This window comes from Empidonax traillii, unplaced genomic scaffold (genome assembly GCF_003031625.1).
Source record: "Empidonax traillii isolate 1590-97213 ecotype Southwest subspecies unplaced genomic scaffold, ASM303162v1 scaffold23:size2178997, whole genome shotgun sequence".
Taxonomy (NCBI): Eukaryota; Metazoa; Chordata; class Aves; order Passeriformes; family Tyrannidae; genus Empidonax; species Empidonax traillii.
The window spans coordinates 2,151,084-2,177,304 of NW_020955216.1; the positions used below are offsets into that span (position 1 = coordinate 2,151,084).

Consider the following 26,221-nt stretch of genomic DNA (forward strand, 5'->3'; position numbering starts at 1 on the left):
ACGGTGCTACTTCTGGCAAGGTGCACCATGACAGCTGTGCCATGCCGTACTGGTCCTGCTGTGCCCACACTGCACGGAGCTGCCTGTGCCGAGCTGCACCGCGCCGGCCCCTCGCAGTGAGGAAGTGAAGCCGGCACGAAGGGGAAGTTGTTGGAAAGTCAGACCGGAATGGCTGATAGGGAAGGCAGAGCTGGGCTTGGTCACAGATGGTTCCTGTTGGGGAAGGACACAGGCGCAGCTGCCCGGCCACCCCCACCCGCCGCATTATCACTGCCCGGCAGCTGTTCACCTTCCCCTCGCCATGGGACACGGCTCCGCTGCCACCGCGGCCCTGGCTGTCACATGAACGGCCCTGGCGGTCGGGCAGGCGCCGAAAGGGCAGGACACCCCACACCTCGACAGTGCTCAGCATCTCCGTCCCCAGCTCCTGTGCTGACACGTGGGACCAGTCTGGCTGCACTAGCCTGTGTGGAGCTCACAGCACTGGGGTGCTGACACTCATCCCTTCAGGACGCCTCAAACTGGACAGACACCTCTCCTGTGCCAGGGCACAAGGCAGGACCGACCAAGGTAAGAGAGACAGCATCGGGAGGAAGGTGATAGTGAAGGATACCTGCTCAGGTTACCTGCCCAGTGGCATGCTGTGGCTCTGGTGACTCACCCCAATGCCAAACACAGCCTTGAGCAGGCAGATGCTCTCCAAGGGTGTCACAGGGCTGGTGCCCATTGGTGCATCCCCGTGGGGACCAACTAACGGGAGAGGGGAGCAGGGACATGGCCAACCCCATGGCTTGTCAGCATAGGGACCCATTTGGAGCCCACCCTGCAATTAACCTTTTCATAACAATCAGCTCTGAGGATGTTTTATTTACAGCATTTCAATCATCTGTTTATTGGGTGGTTTTGCTTATTCTGGGGTCAGGAGCTCACATCTGACCTCACAGGTTCTCCGAGTGCTGCTGATCATTTGCAGTGCAGAGGCTCTGTGGGGATGGAGCATCCCACATCCCTGTGCTGGAGCATCCCCAGGGCACCAAGGCTGAGGGGCAGTGGTGGCTCTGAGGGACCTGGGGGGCTCTGCTGAACTGTGCCTGGTGTGGGCAGGAAAGCAGAGCCGGCTGAGTCACCAGCATGAACAATACTGGCCCTCTGCCTTGCTTCCCCTCACACATCCCGCTCCCCACCGGCACTGCGCTCTGGCCATAGCCCCCTGCCCACTCCTGGCACCAACACGTGGGTCAGGGATGTGCCAAGGATGGGCACGAGGGCAGGGTTCGGGGCATATTGTGGGTGCTGCACCCGTTGTGCCGGTTCGCTGTGGGTGGGAGCTGCACTGGGGTCCCTGTCCCCAAACCTGCAGCAACGTTGGGCACATCCCAGGCACGGGGCAGCCGCCGATAAGGCGCCGGGATAAGGCGGCGCAGCCCTGGCAGCTCGACGGGCACCGCAGTCCGGAAGGCTGCAGCCAAGGAGCTGTGCAGATTGCTGTGGGCTCGCTGGGCTGCCCATTAGGCTCTTGGCAGGAGAAATGTTTATTTTTTTGGCCAAATATCTCTGCAAACTTCCTGATTTCCTTGCGGCCGGCAAGGCAGCGATAGGGCTGGTGAGGCCGTTGCCGGCCTCGCACTCCGACTTCAGTGCAGAACTGTTATCTCCAATGCACAGCGGGCAGGGAAGAGGTGGAGAAAGGGAAATGAAATACAACAGAGGTGGCACGTTTTTTGCTCTTGATAACAAGCCCTGCTTTTAGCCTGGGAACTTGGAAACGATGCAGGTGGCCAGAGACAGCCACAACGTCCCCTGCTGCTGCAGGATATCTGGACCTTGTAACAAACCCCAGATCTCACCCGACACGAGGCCGCGGCTCCCCGCAGCATGGCCTGGTATGGCACAGATCGGCACTGACCTCCACGTGGCCAGAGCCCCACGTCAGGGCATTTTGGCCTAGGTGAGATTCCGAAAGCAGCCCCAGGGCTAGGGTCTCCATCCAAGCCTCATGCTGGAGCGGGGGCAGGCTGCACTGCACTGCTGTTAGCTCCCATTGATTTTTGAAGAGACATGAGGTGTTGGAAGTGCAATGCAAGCTAATTAAATTCCCACTGTTATTAAAGATCCCTGTTCAGGCAGTTGTAGTCTGTGGTATGGGGAGGGCTGGCAAGGTCCCCAAGGTTTAGAAGGGAGAAAGGGAATGTGAACCTATTGTGAACCCCAGGGTAGCTCAGGGGATTTTGCTCAGCATCACCCACTGAATTCCCACTGGTCAGGGGTGAGGCTGGCAGGACTCATCTCTGATGCTACTTCCATGGGGATGTCAACAACATCTCCATACACCCCAAAATACCGACACTCAGAGACAGGCCAGCACGTGGCCATCTCTGCATTGCAATTTAAAAACTTTCCAGACTCTCCATTACAAAGAAAAGCTGGAAGCTTGGCCACCCAGTAGCCCCAAAACCTTAAAGCATCTGGAGGAGTGATGCTGTATCCCAAAGTCTCCCATTGTTTAAGCCAAGCCGGTGATTTTTCATAGCCGGAGGCACAAGGCGAGCAGGATGATAAGCAGTAGGGGCTGGTTTCCCTTTGAATGCTACAAAGCAGGAATGAATCTGTCAGCGAGAAAAACAGGATTTTTACTTTTTTTTTTTTTCTTTTAATGGAAGATACATTTTTTCTTTTCTGTATGGAAGTTGTGAGAAAGCCACAAAGCCACTGGATCTGCTTCCCAGCGGCAACAACCGGTGGTTATGCTCCTTACAGCCCATGGTTGAGGAAATGAAGGGCTAGGGTGGCTGCAGGGTAGGTTACCCCAAGTCTGGGGACCCCCAGGAGTGGTCAGAGAGGGAAGCCAGGCACAAACAAACCCCTTTTCCTTGGAAAGGCTGGCTCGCAGCACTTCCTGCCTAGCAGATGTCCCTGGGCGGATGCAGCTGCATCGGGCGATAGACGGCGGCGGGCGAGCCGCCTTCCCCGGCCACTGGCTCCCCACCAGCCCCTAATCTCACTGGTGCATTCCCTGATGAATTAACGTGCAGGAAAATCCAGCACCAGGGCTCCTGCTGCAAGCAAAATGCCAAGGGAAGAGCGCTGGGGGCTGTAGTCTGCCTCCCGGTGCTTGTTCCAGGTTGGATTTGGGCACTGAGATTCAGGCCACCACATCCGTGCTCACAGTCAGGATGATGGGACCATCTATGGTCACATCAGCCAGGGCAATGGGACCATTCACTGTCACACCAACCCTTCCCAGCCCAGCAGCTCCCTGTCCCTGCAGGGATGCTCCAAGCGAATGGTTCCCCATGGGTACTGGGGACCTCACAGCATCACAGGGCTTTGCATCGCTGCAGTTGCTCATGAGCACCCAGACACATGTTGTTCCCAAGCTCTGCTGGAGAGGCAGCACTGGCATGACCACTTCTGGCATGGACTCAGAGAGGCACATGGGAATGCTCTGCTCCATGAGAGGGAGAGGATCAAGACTGGGAAACCCAGACGGACAGACAGACTCACTGGGGGTGACACAGGAAACCTGTGGCACGCCGGGGCTGAGTGCCAGCACGGTTCAGTGCCTTTACCTCCAGACATCCTCCCATGAGAGCAGGTAGAGGCAGAACCCCCAGCATAGCATGGCAGAGGGATTATGGGTGCTCTGGTGACAACCAGGTGGAGGTAGGAACCCCGGCACAGCGCAGTGGATGGGATGTGTGTGCCCATGGAGGGACAGGGGATGACTCACCAGTGTGGCGAGGGGGAAGGTGTGATAAACCAACACCATGGGCTTTTTTAAAAAGCCTGAGGCTTGCAAAGAGGGAATGCAGCCAGAATAGAAATCAGCTCATACTGGCACACTGGGAAGCAACAGGGCTGAGCAAGAGCTCTGGGAGAACCAGGAGAAAGGGGACAGTGCGTTGCCAGTGGAAGGCAGGGTGGGGGGCTCAGCGAGAGCAGTGAGTCAAGACTGATGGCTGGGCACCTACTAGGTGTGAAAAGGGACCCCAACACTGTGGTGGGTGCAAAGGCATGAGAGGGGCATGGTTTTGGAGGTGTTTCAGGGGTAGCATGAGCCCAGCACCCACTGCGTTGCCCCACATTCCCATTCACAGCCCTGATAGCGGGCGGGGGTCATGTGCAGGGGCAGATACAGGGCCAGGATGGCGTGTGGTGGTGACCATTTCCCGTGAGGTTTTCATGCCAGTTGCCCTCATCTGCCCCCAGCAAGCATCTTATCTCGTGGCATGCACCAAGTAAAGCCCCTGGGGTCCCCCTTTCCCCCCAGGCTCTGCCTTAGGGTGTCCCTTTACCTGGGGCAGGTCCTTGGCGCTCCCCAAACCACTTCCAAGCAGCCTCTCTGTGCACACACTCAGAAGGGATGGAGGATACCAGCCAGCAGGCATGGAGAACATCATCCAGTAGGGATGGAGGACATCATACAGCACTGTGAGCAGAAGTGATGGGTGATGGTGACACACTCCCATGGTACTGGGACACCTGTGAGGTTGGCAGGCAGCAATGGGCACGGCAGTGGGAGATGCCAGCTCCTCAAAACAAAGGGAGCTTGGATCCCCACAACATGCGTGGTTAGTCTCTGTGCCGGGTGGTTGCTCACCGCGCCATCAATCACACACCAGCGTGACCTACACCAAGTCATGACAGGAGTTTCCACCCTCTCCGCTGGGTGGGAACATGGTGGGGGCCCCATCCTGCCCTGGCTCCAGATTTGCTGGGGGAAGGATTGCTGGGCGCTGGGTTGGGATGGATCCAGCAGGCTATCGGGCTCTGCCAGGCTCTTATCTCCCGGCCAGCCGTTAATTTCCCACCACAGCAGAGCAGAGCCACCGGCTCTGCTGAAGCAAAGCTGGTCCCATCGCCTGCCTCCCATGTACCCAGGGAGCTGAGGGATGGGGAGATGTTTCCCCACGGAGATGCCAGACCACCCTCCATCCCCATTCATGGGATTCGGGTGTGTGGTGGATGTATGGCCATGGAGCACATGTCAGCTCCCAGACCAAGCCAGGCAGGGAACGGGTTTGGGGCAGGAAGGGGTTAACCTGGGGAAGTTTGCTCACTCTCGGCAATGATTTAAACCAGACAGAAAGGTTCTGTCATCCATCACGCTAACAGCCAGATCATTGTGTTTTAAAGTGTCTGTAATTGCAGCAATACAGAGACCGGGAGAAAGATAAAGGCTGGGAAGATGCAAATGCCAAGGGGAAGCACCAGCCCCTGCACCCAGCAGGGAGAGACCTGGGGACAGCCCTGGGGACAGCCGAGGGAGGAAGAGGGTGGCCCAGGCATCCTCCTGCATGGTGATGGCACAGTGTGTGTGATGGCGTGTCTTTGATGTGCTGGGAGCACCCAGAAAACAGCACAAGGAAACAAACCCAGGGACAGGGATGGGCAGGAAAGGATTTGAGTAGGTGTTGGACTCCAAATATTACCTAAAAATTACATTTATCTCCCATGTTATTGCTGGATTACACTGTGTCTCACCTAAAAAATCCAATGCGCAGGCTGGAAGGTGGAAAGACCTTCCCCGGTTCTTCGTTCGCGAAGAGACTGGCCATTATTGCTGGATTAGCACCAAGTGGTATTTCTCTCCCTATCTCTCCGTCAGGATCATGGGAACAGGGTACAAAGGAGAGTGAGATGAGACCCAAAGCATGAGAAGAGATGACCATAGCCATGGCCATGGGTGCTCAGGCTTTGTCCCAACGTCCCAGGCCACGTGCAAACCCACCAGCAGGGAATTATTAACATTCAGCCACAACCCGCCGAATAAAGCGAGCGAACACAAATGTTTATTTTCACAGTAGTGAATTATGACTTCAATAGACCGAAATTACAGGCTGCGTGCATGGAATGGGAACGCAGCAGCCCCTGCCACCCAAACGCTGCCAGGGGGGAAAGGGTGGTTCTGTCCCATCCCTGCTGTCCCTTGGGGGTTACGGTGCTGCCTACCTGTCCCGCTGGTGCCCGGACAGCTGTTGGGCTCCTGGGAAAGTGGTGCCAAGGCAGTTTGATGGCACCCCAAATTAACCAGGGGATGGAGGGGTCATGGCTTTTCCTGGCAGGTCCCTGTGATGTGCCCATGGCAGGTTGTTGCCAAGTGGGTTTGGTCACTGCTGGGCTCATGGCACATCACCAGCTGGGCATTCACATGAGGGTTTTGTGATGTATTCAATGTTTTGCACTTGGATGTGTGACACAGGTGGTTCGGCTAAGAGTGTCACTGCTGTGGGCAAGTCTCTGCTCCCCTGGTGAGGGGCCAGATTCCAAATAAGCCCTGTGCTGGTATCCCAGAACTCTGGGGCTCTGCCTTGGGACCACTCTCAGGCTGCCTCGGTGATGCTCGGGGTCCGTGATGCCTTGACCTGTGTGCCGGTGGGGTCTGCACCAGGCACCACGTGTCCCAGTGCACGTGTCCCCATGCAGACGTGGAGATGGTATTTGCATGTGCCAGCCAGTGCCACCCATGCAAAGCTGGGGGTGTGGTGGGGCGGGTGTGCAGCTGTGTGGGAGTGGAATTTCCTCTGATGCTCGTGGGCCTGTGCTGGTGGGGATGTGCCGGTGGGGCCATGACACTCACCTGCATGGGGCTTCTGGAGAAAGGTCTCATAGAGAGTGAGGGCAGCAGGAATGTGGAGAACCCCAGGCCCCATGGGCTTTTCTCTGGCAATTAGGGATGGAAAACCAGAGATGGAGGTTGGAATGGCTGAGAGCGGGGTGAAGGGGCTGGACTAGGGCACTGCAGCACCTCCTGCTGCAAACCCATCAGTGGGGTGATGTGGGGGGGAGCTTGGCTGTGCAGTGACCACATAGTGGTCATTTAATGGCCATGTGGTGCCCACACAGAGGCCATGCAGTGGCTGTTTACTGGCCATGCAATGGTCAGACCATGCAGCAGCTGTTCAGTGGTCATGCCAGGGCCATGCAGTGCCCTCGCAGTGCCCACACAGTGTCTGTGCATCAGCCCTGCCAGGGACACGCCCTGGCTGTGCAGTGGCCACGCAGCTGTTTGTGCCACCCAACACCCTGGCAGTGGTTGTGCAGCAGCCGTGCCACGGAGATTCGCTGCCTGGCAGAGCTGCCACGGTCCCAGTCCCCGGGAAGTGGGTGAGGATGAGTAATACAACCAGCACAGGGGCGGCAAAGGCTCAGCAGTTGCGGAGGGAAGCAGCTGCCAAGCACAGGAGTTACACATAGAGGCAGGGCTGTGGCTCGTAGGGAAATTTGCAGGGAAATTCATGGGGTTCGTGTTCCCAGCTGCAACATCATAGTAGGACTTGGGCAGGGAAAACAATATTTGAATGATCCCTCCAACTGGCACGAGGCTTGCAGGAAGGGTATGCCAGGCAGGCAGATGTGTGCACTGCTGCCCTGCACCACTATAGAGGAGGGTCCCACTGGTATTCCCACCATGCAGCTGCTCTTTCAAGTCCCACTGAGGCCAAGTGGTGTGGGAGGCACATCAGGGTCGAGATGGGATGGTCATGTGGGGTGTTGAGGGCTGTACCTCTGGGGCTTGTGGCTGAGTGTGTGATTGCTCCAATTGCAACCCCAGTCCTTGGGCCTCCAGAGAGGCAAGCTGAACAATCACAGCTCCAGCCCTCTGCAGCCCCCCAGCCCCTTGCAGACAACCCCACCCCGCTCCAGCCCCTTGATGGTTCCCATGGCCCCAGACAAGCCCTGGCCCATTCCTTTGCAGCCCCTCCACCTACCCCCAAACAACTCCCAGACCCTTGTAGCTCTCCAAAACATTTGATGCCTGCCTCCCACCCCCAGCTTTGCAACCCTTGATCTTCAGCACCCCCAAACTCTTGTGAACCCTGAAGCTTTTGCAAACCCCAACACCCTGAAGCCCGCAAGCTCCATCCACCCCTTACATGGCTGTCAGGTTGACTGTCACCAGGCCCTGTGCACCCCCCAAAGCCCTGGGCAGCCCCGTGTCCCCGTGCAGACCCCCAGTGTCATGCAGCTCTGTGATTTCATGCCGTCCTTTGGTGTTGTGCAGCCCCATATCTCCCACCGCACTTTGGTACAATGCAGCACCCCCATCGCTGTGCAGCCTCTCGGTGCTGTGCAGACTCTCCAGTAACGCTCAGCTTTGTGTGCCCCCACAGCCCCTCATTGCCATACAAGCTCCATGTCCTCCTGCAGCCCCCCCGGTGCCACCCATCCCGGTGGCCACGTCCATCCCATCCCGATCCTCCCTCTCGGTCCATCTCACCCCGGTGTCCTCGTCCATCCCATCCCATCCCATCCCATCCCATCCCATCCCATCCCATCCCATCCCATCCCATCCCGTCCATCCGCTCCCCGGGGGTCCCGCTCCGGTGGCGGCAGCGGCGGTGTGGCGCCCCCTGGCGGGAGCGGCGCGGCGCCGTCTAAGGCAGCGGCGCGGGCGGGCCCCGCTCACTCCGGGCCGGGCGGGCTGCGCGGCGGCAGCGGCGGCTCGGCGGGGGCCCGGCCGGGCTCGGAGCGCGGCCGCGGGTGCCCCACGGCCGCGACGCGGCGCCGGGAGGATGCGCCGCCGGGCAGCGCGCAGGGGGTGAAGCGGCCCCGCGGATTTACCGGCTTCTCCGCCCTCCCCCGCTTCTCCGCTGCCCCCCCCTCCGGGGGGAGGGGAAGCGCCCCGACCGCCGGAGCTGGCGGCCCCCGGCGGCCCCGGGCGCGGCGAGCGGCGGCGGGCAGGTGCCGGGGGCAGCCGCCGCCGCGGGGCCGCGCTCTGCCAGCGCCGGCCTTAAGCGGGGCCCGGGGCCGCCGCCGCCGGGGGCCGCTGCCGGCGCTGCCCGCTCCTGCCGGCCCCTGCCTCGGGACTTACCTCACCCCTCCGCCACACCTCAGGACGGTAAGTGCCGTCCGTCGACGGGGACGGGGAAGCTCCCGGGGCCCTCGAGGGCTCCTGGGGGAGAGGGGCTGGGGATGTTACCCGTGGTCGGGGGATGCTCCCGGTGCGCAGGGAAATCGGATGCTCCCGGTGCCCGGGAAGGCTCCCGGAGAAAAGAGGCTGAGAATGCTGCCGGTGTTCGGGTGATGTTCTGGGTGTGCAGGAGTCAGGGAGACTCCGGGTGCCCGGGGGATGCTCCTGTTGTGCAGGAGTCTGAGATGCTGCCGGTACCCGGGGGAGTCTCCCGGTGTCGGGGAAGCTGCTGGTGTTCAGGGCAGTAAGGGGCTCCCTGTGCCCGCGGGAGGCTCGCGGTGCGCAGGGGAGTCGGAGGTTCCGGGCGCCCAAGGGAGGCTCCTCGTATCGGGGAAGCTGCCGGTGCGCGGGGAAGCTCCGCAGCGAAGGAGCGGGGCCGGGCGAGCGGGGGCACAGCCGGGGCGAGCGGGCACCGGAGCGGCGGAGGCAGAGCGGGCTCCTACCCGTGGCTGCCGCGCCCGTGGGACCCGCTCCCACGCGCTGCCCTTCCGGGGAGTCGGCGGGGTGCGGACCTCTCTCCCCTGCACTCCCGGGGCTCTCCTTGCGCTCCCCTCCTTGTCGCCAGCAGCCGCTTCCCCTGCGCCGGGGCGATGAGAGGCGGCCCAGCATCTCCGGGAACCCACTGGAGTTTGTGCCCACCCCCCAGCAAATCTCCCCTTGTTATGCCTCCCGACTTCTGCCCGGTGGGAAAACTCGTTGTCATCCCCGCATCCCTCCTCCTCGCCCGCCAACCCGCCGGCTCTGCATCCTGCTCCGGCTGCACCGTGGATTTAGAGATGGAGGCGCGTTTGGTGGCGAGGAGGAGCTGACCTACTCGGGAGAGTTTGCGGGAGGAATCCCAGGGCTGGTTTGAGAAGTTCCAGCTACGGCAGCGTCGTTCTGTGTTTACATGCGAGGACACGGGTCCGTGGTGGGGACACAAACAGTGTCCTCTCGGCTGTGCCGGGGATGTTTTTTTGGATGTGGATTTGGGAAGGAAGGCTGGCTCGAGAGCCTCCAGCGCTGCCGTTGATCAACGCCCGGCTCTTGCTTTCCCTTTGGAATCATGTTAAGCTGGGCAGCCGGCTCCAGGAGCCTGGCTTTGCCAAGGGAATGCTGCCGGCGTAGTGATGGAGTGAGGCTGGCCCCACGCTCCTTCGTGGCTCTTCAGTGACGCTGAGCCGGAGCACAACCAGTTCTCCCCGTCATTCCCCTGCCGCTGGAAGGTGCCTTGGATACTGCAGAGCCTTTCTCTAGTTAAACACACCTTTTCTTGGAATTCTTTTTTTTCCCTCTATTAGCCAAGAAAAACTTTACAACTTTCCATCGCTGTCGGAGAAGAGCCGCTGCCACTGCTGGGTTTCATTTTGTTTTTTTAATTCGAGGTCACGTGCGCATTGACAGTGCCTTTGAATCCAAGCGATGGTCTCGTCTCCAGCTTAGGAAGAGCTTTTGAGCTCTTCCCTCTGTTGTTTTCTCTCTGTTCAGGAACAAAGAGATTTTTCCGCCTTTAATTAAAAGGAATATTAATTCCGTGCTCCTTTGTTGAGAGACTTGAAGACACTCTGCAAACATCCATCTGCTTGGCACCGCGGCGGGGTGAACTCTACTATGGTACAGGGCATGGAGATACAGGGGAACCATCCCGAAATCCCATGGCAAGCGCAGAGCAGCGGCCAGGGAGGATGCTGACAGCCATGGTCCTCGGGTGAGGAGCCCCACGGGTCCGAGCTGCCACCTGGGGTGAGCTCTTGGATCCTGAGGGGTGTGTGAGGCAAGTCCCTGCACTGAGTGTCTCCACGCAGGGAGAAATTCCACAGCTGGGGAGACAAGTGGAAGTGAATTTGGCTGTGCCAAGGGAGTTTTCCCTGCTGGCTGCTTCCTGTGCCGGCAGGTAAGGTTTTACCCAGGGATAGGCAGATGTTGGATGTGTTTTGTTTGAAAAATGTGAGTGCAGATGTTGGCTTGCGGGGAGGACAAGACAGGATGCGGGGTGGGAGAGGCTGTTCTCCCGTGGTGTTGGGTGCTGGCACGGGATGGGTGCTGAGTTTGGGCAGCACTGAGGCCTTGTGTGGGTGCAGGATTTGCCTCTTACGTTGAGAACTTCCAGGGTGCAGGATAGAAAAATATTCCTGTGCACAGTGTGCCGGGGAGGGCTCCAACAGGTCCCTCTGGGGGGATTTGAGGCTGGAAGGTCTCTGCTGACATCCCCAACGTCCCTTCCTGGCTTTCTGCTCCTGAGCCATGGATGTTTGCATGCCTGGAAAACCCCAGGCAGGATCCAGGCAGTGTGGCTGCGCTGTGTCTGTCTTTGCCATGGAAATGGGGTCTCGGCTCTGCTTGCCACCGGCAGCCAGCTTAAATCCCTGGAGCAGTCTGGAGGCTGTTCGGCTCTGCCCCCAGCTGTGTGATGCTCCCTGCCCTACAGCCACCTGGGGAAGGGGTCTGGGGTGTTGTGGGACCCCCGGGAAGGAGAGGGGCCTTAATGGGGGTCCCTTAAGGGTGGTCAGTTGATTGCCAGTGAGTCAGCCAGGGAGTGCAGGGCTGCCAGGAAGTGCAGAGCTGCCAGGGAATGTTGGCAGAGGGGCAGGAGCTGGGTCTCTCCTAGAGGAACACACTAGCCCCCACCACCAGCACTGATGCTACTTCTGCTCCCAGCCAGACCAGCATATTCTCAGTGAGCACAAGGTTTGGGGCAGATCAGGGCCTGATGCTGTGAATGGGGCTGTCCAGGTGCTGGGGAGGACCAGGGTTAAGCTGGGCTTAATTGCTACTGCTTGGGTCGATGGGATGCAGTTGGATGCTGCAGGTGGGATGCTGCAGTCCTGACCTGTGCTTTCCAAGCTGGATCTCACATGGGAGGTGGATTTGGCTGCCCAGCAGAATGAGAACAAGGGGGGTTTCCCCAAGCTGGGACAAATCGTTGCCAGCCAGGGGCAAAAATAGGCTGGTGGCATAGAGGGCAGCCCCCTGCCTGGCACCGCTGCCCTTAGTGCCATTGACCAGTTTGGGGTTATTTTTAGATTTCCTGACACTGTTTTCTGCCAACCCTCCCAGTGTCCTCAGGCTCCCCAGGGGGAACCCCACCTTGACAAGCCCACAGCTTTCCTTCGGAAGATGCTGACCAGTGTTTTCAGAAAACATCCAAGGGATTTCCTGTTTATTTTGCAAAATTCTCATTAATATCTTTTTCCTGTGTTGTTTGATTCAATCTCACATGGGCGAAATCGCCTTGAAATGGAGCCTGTGCTTCAAAAATAGACAAAGAGTCAGTGAGGCAGCAGCCTGGAGGCTGTGGGAGTGCAAGGCTGGATCCGGCACCCCCTCGGAGCTGGTACCATCCTGGCGCCTGCGGGGCCGGATCCGGCGCGGGGTCCCTGGGGAGCCGGCGGCGCTTCGGCGTTCCCACGCTGCAGGGACCGTGCAGGGAGCTCCCCGCCGGTGAGGGTGTGCGGAGGGGGCTGTTTTCCTTCTCCAGCCACTCTCTGCCTCCAGGATGCCCCGAGTCCCCTGCATGTGCCACTTGTCCCCGCTCCAGCCACCAAGGCCACTTTTGGGCATGAGCATCCTTGTGCACATGGCTGCAAAAATCCCAGACTGGGGCATTTTAGCCAAAACCTCTCCCTGTCCTCAAAGAGCACCCGCTGCTGCACTGGGGGTACCGGGCTGGTTTTGAGGTGCCCCTTTGGCAGCTTGTTGGTTCATGGGGGAATGGTCCAGCTGAGGTGGTTTGCAGCCCAGATGTGGGTGTTTCCTGGGTGGGGTCAGTTCCAATCCTGTGCCGCCCATGTGTCTCCAGGTGTGCCAGGCTGGCCGCAGCACTCTGTTTACTCCTGGTGTTTAGCCAATATATTTAATCTCCAGGAGTGTAAGGCAGCTGGGGAGCAGCAGGGTCTGTGTGTGCTCACTTCCCTGTGCCACCCTGGGAGCTGCTGGGGGGATGAATCCAACAGTGGCACGGGGCACAACACTGCAGCAGAGTGTGTAGCAGGTGTTGTGCCCTCGCTGGGTGTAGTTGGCCATCCTGCTGCTCCTCCAGTAGGTCAGGGGGACCTTCCCTCCTGACTTTGTGCATGGGGGGACCCCTCTTGCCACCCTTTCTCCACACCAGCAGCCACGTCGCCGCCAGCCGCTGTTGACTCACAGGCTCCACCGTCAAGTCCCGGGGCTGAGCCCGAGATGCTTTTCCAGGCAAGGCTGAAATGCACAAAATGTTCGACTTGTAAAATATGTAGCGTGAGAAAATAGCCTTTTCTGCTCTCCTCCTCCTGCCGCCGCTCCCCTGCCCCATCTGCTCGCTTGGAAGGCTTCCCACAGCTGGGGGGGCTGGCGGCGCACTGGGTCCCTCAGCATGGATGGCATCCACCCTCCCGCTGCTGTGCCCGCTCAGAGGGGCCACTCCTTGGTACCAGTAGGGCTCCTGGGGGCAGCACGGGCGCCTCAAGGATGCGCTTGATCCATGAGGATGTTGCCCACCTGAAGCCCTCTCCATCTGCCTGCCCTCCCCATGTGCTCCAGCATCCCAAAGTTTCTCTCCCATGAGACACGTTTTCGGGCCAGCACTGGGAATGTCAGCCGGGCTGTGCGTGCCCTGGCACGGGGGATGACGCAGATGGCATTGGCGCATCCCGTGGGAGCTGGGGTTTCCAAACCTCTCAAGAGGGTCCTGGGAAATCCCCCTGCAAGGTGCCCCGGCAGCACCAGGAGGGAGCTGCCACGCCAAAGCTGGCCACGAGCCACAGTTTTCACCAGCCACCTTAATCCATCATTATCTGGGCACATTTCGGATCCTTGCCAAGAGCAAGGTGGGAAGGGGGGGTGTAAGCATGCTTTCCCTATTCCCCTGCCATCCTTTTTGCTGCCTGTGTGTAATTAACAGAGTAATTAAAAACAGAATGAGTTAATTGGTATTCATTTATGTGGCAGATGTTTTTAATTGAGATACGAAACAATTTACCTGTTTACATAAACAATAGCAAATGAAGGCTTGTAAAACAGAGAGGGTGCTTTTTTTTTTTTGCTTTTTTGTTGTTGTTTCGAGGAAAATCAAACCCATCCCATCCCCCCGCCCCCGGCCACGCCAGCTTAGGGAGAGCAGGAGCTGCTGGCACTGCCTCGGTGGCACTGAGCCAGCTGGTTTGTGTCCATGGGTGGCTGGTTTTGGCTTGAGAAAAAGGATTTTTGGGCTTAGGGTGCGTGGAGAGCCTGGCTGTGGGCGCTGATGTCCTGTGTGGAGCTGTCACTGCCACACTGCAGAGCTGGAAGGGTACAGGGGTCATGGTCCCTGTTGGGAGTTGATGTCCTGGAGCCAGGGGACAGTGTGGCTTATGGTGCTCTGACAGCACTGACATTCTTGGGATGCAGGTGCAGGCTGTGTGGCCGGGGGTTGCTCAGAGAGCAAAGCAAATTGGGGTGTATCCAAGCATGGGGAAACCTGCTTTACCCCAGAACTGGGTGGGTGGGAAGTGTTCCAGTGGGTCAGTGGCATGGGATGTGTCCCAGGATGCCCATGGGAAACGTGAGGATGACCTGCTGGGGCTCTCCAGGACTGGTTGAATCTGGGTTCACTTACAAGTTAAACAGAGAGTTTAATTAATTGGATTTACTTTTAAAGTTAGTTTTATTTGTGCTGGTGAGTGCTGGGGTGTGGATCACTCCCTGCTAACCCTCCCTAAAATGAGCATATGTGACGCTGTGGTGATGGGTTGGAAGCAACCCTCCAGCATTATCATAGGATCATGGAATAGTTTGGGTTGGAAGGGACCTTTAAGCTCATCTCATTCTATCCCCTGCCATGGGCAGGGACACCTTCCACTAGACCAGGTTGTTCCAAGCCCCATCCAACCTGGCCTTATATACTTCCAGGGATGGGGCAGCCACAGCTTCTCTGGACAACCTGCGCCAGGGCCTCACCACTCTCACAGGGAACAATTTCTTCCCAGTAACCAAACCCACCCTCTGTCAGCATCCCACAGCTGTTCTCCTCCTCTCTCCCCATCCACATGCAACTGGGATAAGCCACCCCCAAGGTGGCTGCTGTCACCTCCCCCCATCATCACCATGGCCCCAGGGAGGGGATCAGGAGGGAGATGAGGATGCCGTGAGTTCCCACCAGCTCTGCCGGGCTGGTGCACGTGGCCAGCACTGCTACCTGGCTGCTGGCATTACTCGCTTCCTAACCTGCTCCAGCTGGGATATCTTGGTCCCTGCAGTCTTACTGGGGAGTTGTTCTTGGCCCTGGTGGCTGCGGCAGCTGAGGAGTAGGAATGCTTCCCTGCCTTTGTTTTGGAGGCAGCCTGGCTTGGGGAGATGTCGCCTCCAGCATCTGGATTTCATTTGTGGCCATTTGGAGAGCATGAAGGATGCTGGGCGCTGAATTCCCTTTAACCCCTTCCTTGCCCAGGCAGCTTTGTCTGGTCTGGGAGGGCTACAGGGAGCCAGAGATTTCCAATGTTCCGGGGCAGTTCCCTGCCTGCTCCATCCCCAGGGAGTGGAGAGAAGAGCAGCCAGCCTGAGTGCTCCACAGTCATTGGGCTCACCCTCAGCTGGCACATCCCATGTGCTGCCTGGGAAGGACAGAACTCCAGACTGGGACACTCTCTGTGGTGGGATGCCAAGCTGGGATGGCTGCCAGTCCCATCCCTCAGGCGCTGCTCCTGTCCCTCAGGCTGCAGCCTGCAGGATGCCATGCATTGTGCCCTCTGGAATGCTTGGCTGCATGATGGTGCCCACCAGCTGTGTGACAGTGTCACCCCAGCAGGGACCTTGCCCGGGCCAGTGCCGAGGGTTACACCCTGCAGTGGGACAAATGGGGGGCTCGGGGTCACCAGGGGTGTGTAGGGGTCCAGCATCCGTTGGCCCTGGGAGGTAGGGTGGGAACACTCGCTCCCACCAGCCGAGGAGAAAATACTAATCCTTTTATTTTTATATTATTACTTATTCATCTGGGCTGCACAGACCTAATGGAAACCAGATGGAGGAAAACAGACACAGCCCTGAGCGGCTGGGACAAATTACCCCAAAGAGAGAAAAAAAATAGAGGGAAAAAAAACTCCAGCGGAGTTTGAGTTGTGCTGGGGAATAGCTGTTTGGAGGTGATGATGGGAAACTGCACTTTGCCCCCCAAAACTTCCTTTGCCCCCATGGAACTCATCTCATCCTGCAAAGGACCTGGGTTGATGGCATGGCTGCGGTTGGGTCCTGTGGGCATCCCAGGCTCTTTGTCCCTTCGGATTTGAGACCATTCTTATGCCTGCAAAGCTGTGTTTGGGTTGCAGACGTCTTGGGGAAAATTTATAACTTGGAGAAAAAAAGGAAAACACAAGAAAAAACAGAACCAGACCTCGTTTCCCCAAGTGCTTGCTCAGCTTCATGGAAACTTTCCTCCTGGTGGGAAGCTGTGGAAAAGCTGTGTTGTTGCCAGAACGAGTGTATCCATGTTTTGCCCTCGGTGTGGGCATGTATGTGGAGTCAGGGCAGTGAGGGGGATGAGGGTCAGGTTGGGGATGCAGGTATGGATGGGGTTGCAAGCAGGGACTGTGCTGGTAATGTGACAGGAACAGGGATGCAGACAGGGATGCAGGCAAGGATTGTGTAGGCAAGCATCCGCTGTGCAGATGTAGGCACCTAGTCAGGGTCACACTCTGTGCCCTGAGTGTGCCCACAATTCAACCTCTGCCATCGGAGCTGGATCCTGCTCTGCTGAGTGTCAGGGAGAGCCTGGAAGGCTGGAGAAGCTTTGCTCAGAGATGGACATTGCTGTGAAAAGGAAAACAAAAGGTGTTTTTCAAAACAAATGATTTATTCTGGCAGGCCCTGTAAAGAAACTGATGTTTTAGGGGAGGAATGCTGCATGGTCTTAAGGTTTCTACTGTGGCTGAAGAGGGAGAAGGGAGCGAGGAACAGAAAACTGGGGCACACGCATCCAGGATTTTCAGGATTAAGGTGTGCCATGGAGAGGGAGGGATATCCATGGTGCTGGAGCCATCCAGAAGGAGGCTGTGGGTGCATGATGGTAACCATGAGAGATTTTGGTTGTTATCACTACCTCTCCCATCTCCTGGTCCTCCACATGGCACTGGCTGCGGCACAACCCCGATAGCATCTTGCTCAGGATGGGGCCCCAGTTTTATTTAGCCCGGACAATGTGCTCTTGCCGGGTTCAATTAATCTCCCCACAGTTGCCGTGGATTAAGGATGCATATTAGATTAGTGTTTATCAGCCGTGCCGGGGCGCAGCGGGGACCCCGCGGCCGGGTGGCTGTGGCTGTGGCGGCCGCTTCCATCTTTGGCTGGAGGCGGCGGCAGCTCGGGCACAGTGACAGATCACCGCAGCTGCCGGCACTTGTGGCTACCCGTCACTGCCCGGCGTGGCAGCCGTGGGGCCGAAACCTTGCGCTGGGGCCACGCCAACCAGAGGGGATGGTGCTGGCACGATTTCCCTGGGGATGCCGCTGCTGGGTGTTATTTGGGGTTGGATGTGCAGGGAGGTGAGAGGGAGGCAGCGATGCCGGGGGTAGCCCCGTGGGGTGATGGCAGGGAGCTCTGCCCTCCCTGAATTGTGGGATCTGGTGCCTCACAGAGCCCCTCTCAGGGCTGTGGGAGGACAGTCACTAGTGGGTCAATGTCATGATGTGTGGGTTGTGCCATCACTGCTGCCACTGAGCACAGGTCACTGGCATTATGGCAGCCAGGAGCTAGTGGGCAGCTGGGAATTCCTGAACTGTGGGAAGGAGGGTGCTGTGATGTGGCAGTGATGACTTTGGAGGGACACATACAGGCTGTGCCCTGTGCTTGGGGCAGAGCTGGTGCCCTGACCTGTCCCCACCACCCTGCATCCCTGCACAGGGCACTGTCCCCACCACTGTGCACATGACAGAAGGTCCATCACCATCCCCCACCATGCTGCTGGCACACAGGACACCAGGCACTGTCCTTGTTTTCTGAGCTGTGCCATCCTACACTGGGAGTGGATGTGCCCAGGCCAGCCCAAGGTCCCTGAGTGTCCCGTCTGCCCCTGTTTGCAGGGAATCCCAGCACACCCCGCTCACCACCCATGCCCTCTCCCTGCAGATAACGAGGAGACGCGGCCGCCACCATGCCTGACTCGCCGGCCGACGTGAAGACACAGTCCAGGTCCACGCCGCCCGCCATGCCCCCGCCGCCGCCCGCCGTCACCCAGGGAGCCACGCGCCACCCCTCCTTCACGCCAAACACCAGTGAGTATGGGTTGGGGATGCGGTGCCAGCTGGGAGGCTGCCCAGCCCCCCTCAACTCCACGTCACATGCTGCACCTGGTACCAGCAGTGTCCCCAGAGCCCAGCACAGTGCTGGCCATGATGTGGGGGGGGCATCACCTGTCCTCGCGCTGGAGAAGGTCCTTGGGCTCCACTCCCCAAGCCAAGGCTCATGCATGTGCCTACGGGGAATATCACAGCACTTCCCATGGCCAGCAGTGCCCTGAGAGGTGTTTGGGGACAGGGACATCCTGGTCTCCTGCCATGCGGTGATCAAATGCTGGCAAAGAGCAGCTCATGGCTGGGGGATGCTGTGGGTTGGGGGAGTCCCTGCGGATCGGAGTCGGCCCATTGTGGGTCCCAGGCATGTGGGGACCCTCGTGCCCATCTGTGTGTGGCACCCAGTGGTGGCAGGGCAGTGTCATGGCCACCCATGGTGTCAGGGACCTCCTTGCCCTGCCCAGGCTAAGGCGTGGTGGCATCAGGGGACTCCAGTTGGAGTCTCAGTCTCCGTAGTTGAACTGGGGGAGCTCCAGTGCGGTGGCTGCACCAGTGGTATGTGGGATCATTGCACGTGCCAGGCAAGATCCAGGCAGGTGGGGGATAAGGTTGGTCCCCCTGGCAGGAGTAGCAGTAGCCAGCATCAGTGGCTGCTCCAGCTCCACCAAGATGTATCTTGGGTACGCATGTGTTGCAAGAGTTTTGCTCGTAGCTGTTTCTTGCTTAGAAAGACCGAAATGGGGAAGAAAATACACTGAAACAACCCCCTGAGATGCAGCCCTCTGACACCTGCTGCCCCCAGCACTGCTCCTGGACAGACTCTAGAAATCAGCTCGTGCTTGGCTGTGCTCGGAAGGGTTTAGGTTTTCAATCCCAGTCCTGTGGCAGATGTGGCAGCTCAGGTCTTGTTGGGTCCGGCACATGGGGCCGGGGTGCAGGCAAGTCTCTCTGTCAGAGATTGGCCCAGAGCAGGATTCAGGACACAGGATCAGGGGTGCAGGCAGCCTCTCTGCCACAGCTTGGCATGGAGCACTACGGCGTTTTGGTTGTTCTTGGTTTCAGGGACCTCATTTGGTCCGCAAAGTGTGGGGACTCTGTCAGGCAGCTGAGAGATGCAGGGACTTGGGTCCATTGCAAGTTCAGGTTTTGCCCAGGGCACATGTGCCCACACTGTGTCCACACCGTGCCACCTCCCACACGGTGAGAAGCATTTCATGCAGGATCACCCGGCCGAGAGCTGCCCCCTCTGCTCTCTCATCATAGCGTGTTTTATTTTGCTTGCAGATCGAGACGCTGGCCCTCCGACGTTTCTGCCTCGCGGCCGTTTTCATGGTTGCTTGAAATGGTCGATGGTCTGTCTTTGTAAGTAAAATGAAACACCCGCTCTCATGAGAGACCCGAGAGCAGCCATAGCCTGCCCTGGCCGGCACAGGGTCCCTCAGGGGGCACAGGGCTTGGACAGGGGGTGTTCCCCATTGCCAGCCCCTCGCCCTGCCCCAGCAGGTCACGGGGATGGGAACCCCAACCCCATCCCAGCCCAGGGACATGTGTGGTGTCCAACTTAGTAACACACCTGTCGCGGGAATAAAAGCAGTTGTGGCCACAGGGTTATTTTCGGCACCTCTTTAGCGGGCGGCGGGCGCTGCCTGGCCGGAGAGCGAGTGGGAGCCCCCCAAAGCAGGCAGGGATAGTGGGCAGCACAGCACCCCAAGGTTAGTGCCATCCCGGGTGTCCGGAGTGCGTGGGGAGAGGCGTGTGCATGCCGGGAGCAGCGGGGCGACGCGCTCAGGAGGAGGGGTGACACGCGTTGTCACTCACACTGGCTGTGGAAAGGTCCCTGTGTTCATGGGGGGCTGGTGCAGGAGACAAAGGTCTGTCATGCTGCAGGTTGGCACTCTAAAATGTCCCCCCCGGGTCACCTGGAATGCAGGGTTCCAGGCAGCTCCCATTCTTCCTGTCTGGGCAGCAGGAACAGAGGTGCCAGCATGCTGCAAGCCAGGCTGGACTCTGTGAGAAATAGGTCATGGATTCTCTCCAGGAGTGCTGAGCAGCTCCCAGGGGGACAGGATGGATCCCCTTCTCTTGGCTGCCTTAACCGTTGAGGAGCTGGATCAGGCTATCACCATGTGGGGATGAACTTCACCCCCTTCTTCCCTCCCTTTCTCCTTCCCTCCTTCCCTCTCTCCAGCCCCCACAGCACTGGGGACCAATCCAGGATGTAGCCCCAGGGATGCAGCAGCATTCCAAAGCCTTCCAGGGGATGCCAACCTGGCATTACCCAGCAGGATCCGCTGGTCATCCCATCCCAGCCTTGTCTTCATGGTGCCAGGGCACAACTACCCGCTCTGACCTCCCATTCCCTCTCTCCTCAGTGATGAACGGGAGCAGCCACTCACCGACCGCCATCAATGGGGCTCCGTCCACCCCTAATGGGTTCAGCAATGGGCCAGCCACCTCCTCCAGCGCCTCCCTCTCTACCCACCAGCTCCCACCAGCCTGTGGCGCCCGGCAGCTCTCCAAGCTCAAGCGCTTCCTCACCACACTCCAGCAGTTTGGGAATGACATCTCCCCTGAGATTGGGGAGCGGGTGCGCACCCTCGTCCTGGGGCTCGTGGTATGTCTGTCGCATCAGCCTTGGGGTCCCCCATCATCCAGGGATCCTGTGTTTTCCTTTTGGGATGGAGATGCTGCTAAAAGGGAAAGGGGGATGTGGAGTGATCTAAATCCTTGAAAAGTGGGGTTTTTTTTTCCTGGCATCTCCTGGGATCTGCACAGCACAGTGCAGGGTTGGGTCCTGGCTGCTGGCATCACCAGCAAAGCCTTGAGTATGGTTTTCCCTTGAGAGTGGATTTTCCATGAGCATAGCAGAGGAGAAGGAATGGGGGAGAAACAGCCAAGCATCCCCCAGGGGTGCAGGGCAGGCAGAGGGCTGTGTCAGTGATGCTGAGCCTAGGCTGTCCCCACAGAACTCCACCCTCACCATCGAGGAGTTTCACGCCAAGCTCCAAGAGGCCACCAACTTCCCGCTGCGACCCTTCGTCATCCCCTTCCTCAAGGTGAGTTCCCCAGACTGGGCATGGTGAGATTCATGGAGCATTCCAGTACAGGGAATTTAAGGGTGGCTTAGGGGTCAGGGCAGGCAGTTCCCTGTGGGTCTGCCCTTGCCCACCCTGGGCACACGTGTCCCCTCACATGTGTGGAGTCACATGGGACTGGGGCTGTTTGCAATAAACCAGGGGTCAGCCAAGCTGGTTGCCATTTGAAATTCATTAAAACTCCCCCTTTTCTTTTTATTTGCCTTTTAATTTTGTACTAATTCTGCACTGTCAACCTGCTCCAGAGGGGTTCACTGAGCACTGGCATGCCTGGCACCACCGGTGCTGCCAGCAGATATTCAAGGCTGGCGTCACCTGTCCCTCATTAGCAAAGGAATCACTAAAAAGTGCAAAACCAGCCCCTTTTCCACCTCTGCATCCCAGCCCCCCTGTAGTAGAGGTCTGTGGAGTGGAGGTCTGTGCTCACCACAGGAATTTGCTGCAGAGCCACCGGAGCAGTTTGCTCCAGGCTGAAATGGGGGGACAGCAGAGCCCTCTTTCCCTCCTGCCCAGTTTGCAGGGGTTTTGGGATCCGTGAGAGCAAGGAATGGTCCTGGTGGGCACTGGTGGCCCTGTGGCTCCGGGTGGGCTGGGAGCCTTCCCGCTGTCCCGCTGCCAAGAACGCGGCGGTCGTGCCGGCTGCCCTGGCACCCCGCTCCCAGCTGTTCCCACCACCCGTTCCAGATGTTTCTCATTATCCTAACTGCAACCAGCCGGGCTCGGCGTGCTTCCCAGACTTGCTGTTTTTGTGGGATTGCTCCCTCCCGGCCGGGAAAGGGAAGGGAAGGGGAGGGAGGGTCCAGCCCTGCTCACCACGGCGTACATCTCCGGCTCGAGCGCTAACGTGTCCCACAGATGGGATTTGGCTGTGGATCAGCTGCCTAAGGAGAAATCCAGGGCTGGCAGCCAGAGCACTGGGCAAAAGGGGTCTCTGCCGCTTAGTTCCTGCTGCTCCACGTTCCTGGGGTTGCAGTGCTGGGGAGGGAATACAGTGAGTGAGTAGGATGGGAGTTCACAGATGATCCTCACACCGCATGGGTGCCAGATGGGCTGGGGGCTCCCAGAAATGCAGCCCCCCAGGGTGACAGTTTCGGGGACAGGGTGGTTGAGGTGGCCGAGGGAACGATGCTCTGCAGCCCCTGCCAGGATGAAGGAGGGCTCTGTCAAAGCTGTGCCCATGCCAGCACATGACCAAACACTGTATGGTGCTACACATGTGTCCCCTAAAAGCCCAGCTGGTCCCTGGGCATCCAAAGGCTGTCCCCTGGGGATGGTGAGCAGAACCCCAAAGGCAAGGTATCTGTCTGCCCCACATCCCCTGCCCATGGCAGGCTGGGGCACAGCCAGGCTGCATGGGGGTCTTCAGAGCCATGGACTTCACTGTCACCCCCCTCACAGGCCAACCTGCCGCTGCTGCAGCGGGAGCTGCTGCACTGCGCCCGCATGGCCAAGCAGACCCCGGCCCAGTACCTGGCCCAGCATGAGCAGCTGCTGCTGGATGCCAACGCCTCCTCTCCCATCGACTCCTCCGAGCTGCTCCTGGAGGTGGGCGAGAGCGGCAAGAGGAGGACGCCAGACAGGTGCAGACCGGGGGCATCGCGGGGGATTGTTCAGGGTCACATCCTTGAAAAGGGAGGTTGGTCCCCTGGTGGCGGGCACTGGGTGGGGATCAACCTCCTCTCCTCTGCCCAGGACCAAAGAGAACGGTTTGGACCGAGACCCCCTGCACCCCGAGCACCTCAGTAAGCGGCCGTGCACCATGAGCCCGGCACAGCGCTACAGCCCCAGCAACGGGCTGAGCCACCCCCCAAACGGGCTGGGGCACCCCCCTTCCGGCCCCCCGCTGCCTCAGCACTACCGCCTGGAGGACATGGCCATGGCACATCACTACCGCGACGCCTACCGGCACCCTGACCCCCGGGAGCTCCGCGAGCGCCAGCGGCCCGCCGGTGAGCCGGGGCATCCCCCCATGCACTGAGGGGTGAACAGGGGGCTGGACTCCTCCAAAGGCACACGGGTGCTGCAGGGGGCTGATTCCCACCCTGCTCTTGCCTTGCAGCCGTGCACGGGACACGGCAGGAGGAGGTAATCGACCACCGGCTCACTGACAGGGAGTGGGCAGAGGAGTGGAAACACCTCAACAACGTACGTAGAGCCTCCCTTGCCCCATCCTGTGTGTATGTGCCTCCATTTTGCCCTCCATTCCCACTGTGTCCCCCCTAGGGTTTTTCTCCTGAGCATCCTCTGCTCCATGCATCCATCACTCTGGTGCTGGCACAGCCTGGCATAGCCCAAAACTCCCCACCTAGTGCCAAGCACTGCAGCACCCCAGCTGCTCGCAGCAGAGTCCCCCCCACCTCCAATCCTGATATTGCCCCTCCACAGCTGCTGAACTGCATCATGGACATGGTGGAGAAGACGCGGCGGTCACTGACGGTGCTGCGGCGGTGCCAGGAGGCTGATCGTGAGGAGCTCAACCATTGGATCCGGCGCTACAGCGACGCCGAGGACATGAAGAAAGGCAGCCCCCCCTCTGCACGCCCCCACAACAGCTCCTCCACCCCTGAGGCACCCCAGTTAGGTATTGACCCCTGGTGCCGCGGCCCCATGCCGATCCCCCGGAGGTCCAGCGCCGCCGGCAGGTGGGTTCCAAGAGGGCGGCATTTCCTAATGGCATCCCCTGTCTCCTTCACAGACGCTCACCGGGAATTCGCACCACGGCCCCTCTCCGGGTACATGCCGGAGGAGATCTGGAGGAAGGCTGGTGAGTGTGGAGTGGGCACCAGCACCCATCAGTGTGCTGAGCTGGCAGGGTCTCTGCCCTAGTTCCCCACATCAGGAGGAATTTGGGATGAGTTTGCAGGGAGGGGGGATGCAGTTGCAGAGGGGAATGTGTGGAGCTGGGGCACTGGCACACCCTGGCCATGCTCGGCTGGTGCCTTCCAGAAGAAGCTGTGAACGAGGTGAAGCGCCAGGCCATGTCTGAGCTACAGAAGGCCGTGTCGGACGCCGAGCGCAAAGCCCACGAGCTGATCACGACGGAGCGGGCCAAGATGGAGCGTGCCCTGGCCGAGGCCAAGCGCCAGGCGTCCGAGGACGCCCTGACCGTCATCAACCAGCAGGAGGACTCGAGCGAGGTAGGGAACTGGGGGGACAGGGGACAGGTTGGTGGCAGCACAGGTGTGTGGGACCCGCTCCTCTTGCAATTGAGTTTGCAGCATCTGCTTGAGAGTGTGGGAATGGGGGGCTGCGGCAACCCCACAGGATGGGCAGGAGAGGGCAGTTCTGTCACCAAGATGGGGATAGGGTGTGTGGTGATGGGGTGCACGGTCCTGGATGGGGATGCACAACCTAGGGATGGGGATGTATGGTCCAGGATGAGGGAACCTGGTTCAAGATAGGGCAGCATGTTCTGGGATGGGAGTGCGTGGTCCAGAATGATGTTCATGGTTTGGGATGTGGGTGCATGATCCATGCTGGGGTACACGGTCTGGGATGTAGATGCAAGGTCTGGGATGGATGAATATGGTCTGGGATGGGGATGCATGGTACAGAATGATGTGCATGGTCTGGAATGTTGTGCATGGTCCAGGATAGGGAGGTATGGTCCGAGATGGGGATGCCTGGTCCAGGGCACGAGAGCACAGTACAGAATCAGTGTGCCTGGTCTGGTATGGGGATACACAGTCTGGGATGGATGTGCACAGTCTAGGATCATGTGCACAGTCTGGGTGGGGATGCAGAGTACAGGACGATGTATATGGTCCAGGATAGTGGTGCACAGTCTGGGATGGGGATGCCTAGTCGGGTACAGGAATGCACAGTCAAGGATGATGGAATGCATGGTCTGGGATGATGGAGTGCCTGGTCCAGGGTAAGGGTGCACAGTCTGTCATGGGGGTGCAGGATCCAGAGCTGAGGTTTAGTTTCCCTTCCCTGCAGAGCTGTTGGAACTGCGGGCGCAAGGCGAGTGAGACCTGCAGTGGCTGCAACACCGCCCGGTACTGCGGCTCCTTCTGCCAGCACAAGGATTGGGAGAAGCACCACCACGTCTGTGGGCAGACTCTGCAGGGGCTGCCGGGCCCCACCACTCCCTCTGCAGGCGTGGGGTTGCCCCCCGGGCCGGGCCAGCCTGATGGGGTGCCCACCATGGCCAGCAGCCCCAGCGAGGCGGGGTCAGTGGCCGCTTCCCGCGCTGGCACTCCGGCCACCCCGGCCCCGCTGGACAGCGCATCCCGCTGAGCCCCCCTGACTGCCCCGCTCCCGCTGCTCTGCAAGAGCCACGGACTGCACTTGGTGCAATTTCCTCAGCTACCTGACTCGTGTGACCTCCGAAACGACCTCTCTAGCTCTCACAAATAATCCTCACGGATCCTCAAACTGGGCTTTAAGTGGAGTTAAGGCAAATACCAGTCTCTGTTCTCTCTTCAGTCTTTGTTTTGGCTTTTTTTGGTTGGTTTTCTATTGATTGGGGTATTGTGGTTTGGGATTTTAGGGTTTTTTGATTTTTTGGGTTTTTTTTTGGTTTTTTCCCTTTTTTGCTTTCTGGGTGAGGGATTTGGCTCCAGACTCACCACACAGTGGCCAGGAAAGACCAGCCCGATCATATCCCGCATTGGCACTGCCGAGCAACTCACTTGGAGGAGGAAAGAACCTTCTTTTTTTTTGTCTCTCTTCCTTTTTCTTTTTTTGCTTTTGCTTTTTTTTTTTTTTTTTTAAAAAAAAAAAAAAAAAAAAAAAAAAAAAAACGTCGGACTCTTTGGCTTTAAGTAAAAAATTGAAAAAAAGGAAAAAAAAAAAAAAAAAAAAAAAGGAAAAATCCAAAAACCAGACGACGAGTGATGGACGCTCACCTGTAACTACCTTGCTAGCTAGCCAAGAACAGACCAGACTCACCTCTGCTCCAAAGGAAATCCAAAACCAAGGAAGATCCAAACGTCTCTCCACTGCCAAAGTTCGTTTCGTTCTGTTGTCGCTTCCTTCCCCTTCCCGCAAGG

General features: G+C 58.7%; 1 protein-coding gene across 5 annotated transcripts; it reads left to right on the forward strand.

Annotated features, from left to right (window-relative positions):
- The first annotated feature begins 347 nt into the window (after positions 1-347).
- CBFA2T3 (CBFA2/RUNX1 translocation partner 3) lies at positions 348-25,957 on the forward strand. 5 transcript variants are annotated; one of them, XM_027904155.1, is made up of 12 exons: positions 348-570; positions 17,966-18,111; positions 19,414-19,491; positions 20,502-20,743; positions 21,096-21,185; positions 22,623-22,804; positions 22,917-23,173; positions 23,284-23,369; positions 23,610-23,805; positions 23,920-23,988; positions 24,171-24,361; positions 25,167-25,957. In XM_027904155.1, the coding sequence occupies exons 2-12, from the start codon at positions 17,991-17,993 to the stop codon at positions 25,464-25,466; spliced, it is 1,812 nt and encodes a 603-aa protein (XP_027759956.1). In that variant the 5' UTR covers positions 348-570; positions 17,966-17,990; the 3' UTR covers positions 25,467-25,957. The 5 variants fall into 5 exon arrangements, with proteins under 5 accessions (XP_027759956.1, XP_027759946.1, XP_027759972.1 ...); XM_027904145.1 differs by lacking the exon at positions 348-570 and adding an exon at positions 8,764-8,842; XM_027904171.1 differs by lacking the exon at positions 348-570 and adding an exon at positions 8,764-8,842 and having other exon boundaries at positions 24,174-24,361.
- Positions 25,958-26,221: the final 264 nt, after the last annotated feature.